Consider the following 9705-nt stretch of genomic DNA (forward strand, 5'->3'; position numbering starts at 1 on the left):
CAGCGGGTGCAGAGACTGTGTGAGTGTGTGAGACGCGGATCTATACGTATGGTGACCAGCGGGTGCAGAGACTGTGTGAGTGTGTGAGACGCGGATCTATACGTATGGTGGCCAGCGGGTGCAGAGACCGTGTGAGTGTGTGAGACGCGGATCTATACGTATGGTGGCCAGCGGGTGCAGAGACTGTGAGTGTGTGAGACGCGGATCTATACGTATGGTGGCCAGCGGGTGCAGAGACTGTGAGTGTGTGAGACGCGGATCTATACGTATGGTGGCCAGCGGGTGCAGAGACTGTGAGTGTGTGAGACGCGGATCTATACGTATGGTGGCCAGCGGGTGCAGAGACTGTGAGTGTGTGAGAAGCGGATCTATACGTATGGTGGCCAGCGGGTGCAGAGACTGTGTGAGTGTGTGAGACGCGGATCCATACGTATGGTGGCCAGCGGGTGCAGAGACTGTGTGAGTGTGTGAGACGCGGATCCATACGTATGGTGGCCAGCGGGTGCCAAGACTGTGTGAGTGTGTGAGACGCGGATCTATACGTATGGTGGCCAGCGGGTGCAGAGACTGTGTGAGTGCGAGAGACGCGGATCTATACGTATGGTGGCCAGCGGGTGCAGAGACTGTGTGAGTGTGTGAGACGCGGATCCATACGTATGGTGGCCAGCGGGTGCAGAGACTGTGTGAGTGTGTGAGACGCGGATCTATACGTATGGTGGCCAGCGGGTGCCAAGACTGTGTGAGTGTGTGAGACGCGGATCTATACGTATGGTGGCCAGCGGGTGCAGAGACTGTGTGAGTGTGTGAGACGCGGATCTATACGTATGGTGGCCAGCGGGTGCCAAGACTGTGTGAGTGTGTGAGACGCGGATCTATACGTATGGTGGCCAGCGGGTGCAGAGACTGTGTGAGTGCGAGAGACGCGGATCTATACGTATGGTGGCCAGCGGGTGCAGAGACTGTGTGAGTGTGTGAGACGCGGATCCATACGTATGGTGGCCAGCGGGTGCAGAGACTGTGTGAGTGTGTGAGACGCGGATCTATACGTATGGTGGCCAGCGGGTGCCAAGACTGTGTGAGTGTGTGAGACGCGGATCTATACGTATGGTGGCCAGCGGGTGCAGAGACTGTGTGAGTGTGTGAGACGCGGATCTATACGTATGGTGGCCAGCGGGTGCCAAGACTGTGTGAGTGTGTGAGACGCGGATCTATACGTATGGTGGCCAGCGGGTGCAGAGACTGTGTGAGTGTGTGAGACGCGGATCCATACGTATGGTGGCAAGCGGGTGCAGAGACTGTGTGAGTGTGTGAGACGCGGATCCATACGTATGGTGGCCAGCGGGTGCAGAGACTGTGTGAGTGTGTGAGACGCGGATCCATACGTATGGTGGCCAGCGGGTGCAGAGACTGTGTGAGTGTGTGAGACGCGGATCTATACGTATGGTGGCCAGCGGGTGCCAAGAGTGTGTGAGTGTGTGAGACGCGGATCCATACGTATGGTGGCCAGCGGGTGCAGAGACTGTGTGAGTGTGTGAGACGCGGATCCATACGTATGGTGGCCAGCGGGTGCAGAGACTGTGTGAGTGTGTGAGACGCGGATCTATACGTATGGTGGCCAGCGGGTGCAGAGACTGTGTGAGTGTGTGAGACGCGGATCTATACGTATGGTGGCCAGCGGGTGCAGAGACTGTGTGAGTGTGTGAGACGCGGATCCATACGTATGGTGGCCAGCGGGTGCAGAGACTGTGTGAGTGTGTGAGACGCGGATCTATACGTATGGTGGCCAGCGGGTGCAGAGACTGTGTGAGTGTGTGAGACGCGGATCTATACGTATGGTGGCCAGCGGGTGCAGAGACTGTGTGAGTGTGTGAGACGCGGATCTATACGTATGGTGGCCAGCGGGTGCAGAGACTGTGAGTGTGTGAGACGCGGATCTATACGTATGGTGGCCAGCGGGTGCAGAGACTGTGTGAGTGTGTGAGACGCGGATCTATACGTATGGTGGCCAGCGGGTGCCAAGCGCAGACTGGATCCAGCTGTCCGTCTGCACAACATTACTCTGAACAGAGCAAGCATTGTGTGTGTGTGTGTGTGTGTGTGTGTGTGTGTGTGTGTGTGTGTGTGTGTGTGTGTGTGTGTGTGTGTGTGTGTGTGTGTGTGTGTGTGTGTGTGTGCCTCATACTGGACTCTTTCAGGATCCTCTGACTCTACATCACTCCCACTGCCAGCTGGAGATGAGTTCACAGGCTTATTACTGGAGTGTGACGCGTTGAGAGGAACAGAGATGGCCGACACATGTTTCATCTTCATCCACCCCGCTGGAAAAAAGAAGAAGCTAAGAATACTTGCAGCCACACACTAATTATCAGTTCACTTCAAGTGTGTTAATGATTAGTTAGCTTGAAGTGTGCAATTTTGGAACAATTAATTTTGTGCTAAGTATATTGTAGTTGTAATTAAAATTGTAGTAAAGCAGAACTTTAAGGCCCTGTTTACACGAGAACGCTCGCGGGTGAAAAAGTAAAAATATTTTATCGGATGTGTCTTTCGTTTACACGGCGACGGCGTTTTTGGGGCTTAAAAAGGCAAAAAAAGTGAAACCACCCTCCAGAGTGGAGATCTTAACAACGCTCCACCGTCGCGTTCCCGTCTAAAGGGTAAAAACGCAAAAGTCTGCTAGACAGTGAAGGCGTCGCGTACGCGTTTACGTCACAGGCGTGCGCCAGTACAGGAAAATAACAGAACATTGTCAAACTAAAATATAGCATTAATTTCACTGACAAAAAAATTATAATTCTGTCATTTTTGAGCGACAGGCGAAGAGCAGCGAGAGTTAAAGCAGCGGCTTTACCGTATTAAACATGAAGAACTGTGTCAGTGTCTCTTTCACTCTCAGTGCTCCACATCGCCACCTAGCCGCCTGGAGTGCACACTACATCCAATCTCACACACTTTTGCGTCACCATATGCACGCAGATTTCCCCCCATAACGCTCGTCTAAACGCAGAATAAAAAGTGATAACGCAACGCCACTTCTGCGTTTTCTCTTCAGATCGTTTCCGTGTAAACACAGCCTGAGTGTATTTAGTGTACTTGTGTGTGCGAAATTGGAACAACTTCAAGTATACTTTATATGTCTGTGTAGGGACTAATCATGCTTGATTAGTGAGACTAAAGTGAACTTTATAAAGTACATTACAAACTCATTATGAGTGTCTGTGAAACACACAAGCAATATTCCATAAGTGTATTATATTTGAGTATAAAGTATATGCTCAGTAATACCTTTGGCTTATTACAAATAGTATAAATTGCACTCTTTGTCTTCAATAACAAATGCACATTAATAAACAAATATTACTTACTTAATTGTATACGATAATGTATTTTGAAAGTATACTTTCAATGCATTGTTACAATGATAATTTTCAGCACACAGTTAAAAATATGGCCAAAATATATTTTTAATAAAGTGCACCAAAAAAAATACACTTTTAAAAAATAAACAGAATTTTCACTTCAAGTTTATTCTTCTAACTTATATTTTGTAGAAAATATACATTATTTTAAAGTGTTAAAAGTTGCATTGTGAAAATAGGTAAAAGCATGATGCTAATATACTTTTAATATATTTAAAGATTTAACACATTTTGTTAGTATATTTGCCATGTACTATTGAAAAATGAATATATGTAAAGTGTTTTCAGTGGGGCAGACGATCTACATCTGTACTGGAGTCGTTCAGGGTCGTGACAGGGTCAGCGGGGAGAAGGGATGCGAGATGAGGAAAGAAAGCGTGTCGTTGTTCTCGGTGTTTGGGTCGGTGACCCTGAAGCTCTGATGAGGAAGAGCAGAAGACGATGAGGAAGCGTAATCTTATCGCACACACAGTGAGATCATGTCTAGAGTGTGTGTTCGCTGGGATGGAGGAAGTTCTGGTGCCTTCTTTTCTGATAAGAACTATATGGATTATCTTGTCTTTAAACTCCTCGTAAAGTTGTGCTTTTCTCCTCTATTGTGCCGTATATCGAGTGAAGCGCTTCAGGAACAAGAACACATGTGGGCGGGGCTTGATTGTGTCTGGGGATTGATTGGACGGTTGTGGTTTGCTATTGGCTGATCTCATGTGAGTGACAGGTTGCTCCGCCCACATCATCATCAGAGAAGAGATGCTGCAAGAGGAACTTATTCTGATTCAAGATTATTAACACAATAATGATGTGCACGATAAATCATTAATGATAATCACTGCAATATTCCATTAGAAAAACAAGAATTGTCTTAACACTTGTGTCCTTGTTACATGTAGTCACTGTAATAACTATAAATTATGCATAATTACATGCAACTAACCCCAAACCAAATCCTAACCCATAGTAGTTACTTAATATTACTCACATGACAATTACAGTGTAACAAAGACACCTTAAAATAAAGTGTTTCCAATTGACTTAGAAAGCCTTAACGATACATTATTAAAATATATTCAAATCATATACAGCACAGGTGTTATATAATCACATAATACATTAGTAACAGGGTTAGTATAGTAAACTACACTGAAAAAAAGGTAATAAAATGATAACATCAAAATGAACTGGTTTTATGCAAGTCAAAAATATGATTTAGCATCCCTGAATCAATCTAAATGCATTCATTTATACAAACAAAATGAAAATGTACGGGTTAAATCAAATAAACAAACTGCTTTTTAAGTGTAAAACTAAAACCATAAAAATAAATATTAACTGAAATGACATAAAATATAAATAAACAATCTTATTTTATTTCAGTTATTTTACTTCTCATTTTCATTTAGTTTAACTTGATGTACTAAAAAGTAGCAATAAATAAAAACTATATTGAAATATATAATAAAAAATTTAATAAAAATAGACACTACAGGGATCAAATGTTGTGATGTCAAGGACTCCCAAATGAAATATATTTAAACTTAAGAAAATATTAACACAGCTATATATTTTCATGCATGAAATGTGAAAAAAAAATTTTTTTGCAACATACATTAAAGAAAAAAAATAAAAACACTGGCCTTTATTTTGCATTGTATAACAATTATTACAATTATTAAAAATGTTGAAAATATGATGTGATAAGAGTATGGTTTAACTCAATATAGAGCAATCTTAGTATATCTTATATATAATCTTATATTCAAACTTGAAGATAAACATTTTTTAATAGTAATTCAAATCTATTTAAATATTTTTTTAACAATACAAATAATTCCAAACCAGCTTTGCAGAGGTGGACAAAAATTAAATTGATAATAATAAATACAATAAAATATATATATATATTTAAATATATATATATATATATTATATATATAAAAAAATAACAATAATCTATATATATTTGAAAATATATATATTTTATAATAATAAGCAATAAAATAAAATAATACATTTTTTTAATATTAAACTCTTTGCCGGCCACCTTGCCATCGTCAGGTGTTTGGTGTCTGTTGTGTGCATCATTACTCAGATCTGGTGTTTTCTCCTGTGTAACGATGACTGATGAGTGTGTGTGTGTGTGTGTGTGTGTGTGTGTGTGTGTGTGTGTGTGTGTGTGTGTGTGTGTGTGTGTGTGTGTGTGTGTGTGTGTGTGTGTGTGTGTGTGTGTGTGTGTGTGTGTGTGTCAGATGCTGTACCCGCTTCTGCCAGGCTTTCTGGACAGCAATGCGTTCTCCGAGAGCGGGACGCTGCATGTTCCCGAGGACGTCCGGCGAGTCCTGCACATCTGCACACACACACTGCGTTTACTCCGAGTCTGCCAGGTGCATCCACACATCCGACAGCAGCTCTTCGCCTACATCCTCTTCTTCATCAACGCTCTGCTGTTCAACCTGCTGATGGAGAGAGGTGTGTCACTCACTCACTAATCATGTGACCCTGGACCACAAACATATATTTATACATCACATGCCAGCTGGATAAATACGCTATCCTACTATTGAAAATCTGGAATCTGAGGAGCAAAAAAATGTAAACATTGAGAAAATCTCCTTTAAAGTTGTGCATTTATGTTCTCGATTGTGCTGCATTCACTCACACAAATACATGTTTTATATATTTACGGTAGGACATTTACTAAATATCTTCATGGAACATGATCTTAATATCCTCATGATTTTTGGCATAAAAGAAAAATGGATAATTTTGACCCATACAGTGTATAGTTATTGCCACAGATATACCCGTGCGGCTCCAGACTGGTGTGTGCTCCAGGGTCACATATAATGTATGGCACTCGTTCGTGTTGCTTAACGTTCATCTGGAATCGCAGTGTGCGACATTTCACAAGATTTGTAACGTAACTCATTTGTAAATCTACGCCAACACATAAGAATACATAAATATGGTTCTAATTTCAAAATAAAAAATTCGTTTCGCGATTTCAAAATAAAAGTTTACCGGTAAACGGCTGTTGCATTTCTATCGTACAAAAGTGACCAAATATTAAAGGTTAAGTAGACATTTGAATATGTTGTTTGGCCAATATTAAAGAAGGATTTGATCATGCCGTAGTGCAACAACAACTGACACCAGGCCGTTCGTTATAATACGTAATGTTCATATATGTTTATATTAGTTTATATCTTTTATTTTGCATGGTGTATTTTTACAGTGTTGTTCAATAAAACCCATATGATAACTTACTTTGATACTTTATTTGAACCAATTATTATTGCTTCTTATATATTTGTATTTTAAGTAATTTTAAAGGCGTTTGTTCACTTGGATCTATTTTTAATACCACAATTTTGTATCTGATTAATCGATTATTTGAGGGAATAATTGATAGATGCAGCGCTGGGTGAGATCTGTCAGATGTTAAAACGTTGTCAGAATGATTCCAGTTTACACGCTGAAACCACTAAAATTCTGTATTATTAAAAAAAAATTTTTTTCAACTTTTATTTTTTATTGTTTTATAGATTTTAATAGAACAGAAAAGAACAGAACAAACAGGTCACTAGGGGTATAACATACATGTATTATACATTTTTAAGGCCAGACAAGTAATTTGATGGTCAATTTGTAAAGAAAGACTACACGCCTGCACACACACACACATATATATATATATATAGACTAAACTCGTGATACACACGTGCACGCCGTCAGCGTTTTCACAGTTTTGCGTTTTCACAGTTTTGCGCTGAGATTATAACGTTTTTCACAATGTTTATACGCTGTATAGATGAAGCTGACTTGACTTGATGTTCAGCAATGCTTCTGCTCATGTGAAGGGTCGGGCGGGACGTTTTTCCACTGGTCCCGTGGGGTTCAGATCAGGGCGAATCTGGACCTGCTGATGGACTGGGCTCACGGTGCCGGACTCGGGGATCTGGCTCACGGGTTTCTTCTCAAGATCTCCACAGCTGTCAATCTACTGGCCACGCCGAAGGAGAACCTCCTACAGGTGCTCGTTCTGTTCACATTCATTCTAATCTATAGAAAATATTATTTAGCCTTCATTCGTCCCTCGCGTCCTGTGATAAATCCTTCCCTCGCGGGTCAAAATATATATATATACTTTTTTTTTTTGTCTAGAAAGCTTATTTGATTTCATTTTGATAATATTTTTTCTATTTTTTTAATGCACTTTTTTGGAGATTTTTTGTTATTTTATATTTTATTTACCTTTAAATTACTCGATTTGATCAATAAATACTAAATAAATAGTAATTTATGCTCATTCCTCACATTCTTTCAACTTTAATTCAAAATAACTCGCAATTTCATGCCGAAACCTTTTAATTCAGCTCAAAATATCTTACATTTGGGAGTCTTTGCCGACCTCTTGTGGAAAACAATAATATAAGATGATATTTCATGACTGTAGATGGGCTTATATCTCTATATGGAGCAGATGAGCTGTTCCGCTGGGTCCTAAAGGCATGCATTCAGATGCACATGTAGACATTATACAAATATTTTTATGGTTTCTATTTTTTGGTAAAGTTTTTGCATTGTTAGTTTGAATTTTGAATATTTTTATGTTTTTCTATGTGAACCGAAGCATTCCTCGCATTACATTCATTCCTAATGGGGTCAAAATGACCCGAGAGGGAAGGATTTGTTACTTTTTAAAATATTAACCACAAAACTCCTTGGATCCATGCAAATATTTTGGTGTATTCGTGGTTCAAGTGCGACTAAAGTCCTGTGGTCTGATGAACACTCAATTTTTTTATGTAAAAAAATATATTTTCCGGGTCAAAATGACCCGAGGGAGGGATGAAGGTGGACCTAAAACCTTAAATCTTGCACTATGTGAGCATGATGGGACGAAAGCTGGTTTGCATTCCCGTCTTATTACAGACGCATTCCTCTTTCATCACAATCTCTCTGGCCATCGGGCATTAGCATGTTCCTCGGAGATAATTAACAGGAAGTGTTACTCATTAAAGGATCAAGCTTTGTGAGCACAAAGATTCTTTCATGGCGTTAGATAAAGATGCTGGATAACACACGTCTGCGTCTGACAGGAGGATCTCGTCCTGATATAGAAACTAGTGAGCTAATGTGAGAGGCGTTTGTTTTTTAAATAATTAAAAAATAGCTCGATTTTTTTTTTTTATTAAAATAAATAAATGATAAATTAATACATTAAACAAATAAATAAATCAGTATTTAAAGGGGTCATGAACTGGCTTTTTCATTTTTTTATATTGTTGTCCGAGGTCCACTTATGACGTTCGCTTGGTTTTTACATTTAAAAACATCTAAATGAATAAGTAATGAGCTAATTATACCCTGGTTTTGGGGCTAGCTCCTGAAACGCTCAGTTTTTATGGGCGTGCCGCATTGAAGACTTGGAAGTAAACGCCCACTGCTATGATTGGATAACAGTTTTGCATATTATAATGAGTTTCATGTAATGGGTCTCATTCATGAAACACGAGCAGAACGAATGTTTGTGTAAATCGTGTGTAAAGTGGTTCTGCCGTAAATTTTCGGATTCATTAAAATGTTCGTATTTTCCAAATGTTAGTTGGTACGAAAGAAATCTGCACCTGCTGCCAGCCACGCGTGAATATGCGTTTAACATCCACACGTTTGCTCATTAATAAGGCTGCATTTTAATTATTATTTACATATTTAAACAGCATTTTGAAAAAATATTATATATAGTAATTACATATGTTTTTTTTTTTTACTTTTATTATGAGAGCCAGTGATCGCATCTGCTAACGGAACACTTTAATCAAATAAATAATTGCTTTCAATAGGGCTGGGCTATATTTTTAACAATGACGTCACAAAAGATCCGCCTATAGGGCTGGGCTATATTTTTAACAATGACGTCACAAAAGATCCGCCTATAGGGCTGGGCTTTATTTTTAACAATGACGTCACAAAAGATCCGCCTATAGGGCTGGGCTATATTTTTAACAATGACGTCACAAAAGATCCGCCTATAGGGCTGGGCTATATTTTTAACAATGACGTCACAAAAGATCCGCCTATAGGGCTGGGCTTTATTTTTAACAATGACGTCACAAAAGATCCGCCTATAGGGCTGGGCTATATTTTTAACAATGACGTCACAAAAGATCCGCCTATAGGGCTGGGCTTTATTTTTAACAATGACGTCACAAAAGATCCGCCTATAGGGCTGGGCTTTATTTTTTCGAAGTGAACTAATTAGTTTTTTGCAGTCGCTTCATGTCGA

The 9705-nt window shown here is 40.1% G+C and overlaps 1 protein-coding gene across 1 annotated transcript in view; it reads left to right on the forward strand.

Moving 5' to 3' along the window:
* The window catches only part of radil2b (Ras association and DIL domains 2b), a 54733-nt gene that overhangs the window by 37508 nt on the left and 7520 nt on the right, over nt 1–9705 (forward strand). The window contains exons 10-11 of the mRNA XM_079595006.1: nt 5666–5885; nt 7277–7449. Of these exons, the coding sequence (XP_079451132.1) occupies nt 5666–5885; nt 7277–7449 (393 nt within the window). The remainder of the gene's footprint in view (nt 1–5665; nt 5886–7276; nt 7450–9705) is intronic.

The sequence above is a fragment of the Phoxinus phoxinus genome, assembly GCF_949152265.1.
Source record: "Phoxinus phoxinus genome assembly, chromosome: 21".
Classification (NCBI taxonomy): domain Eukaryota; kingdom Metazoa; phylum Chordata; class Actinopteri; order Cypriniformes; family Leuciscidae; genus Phoxinus; species Phoxinus phoxinus.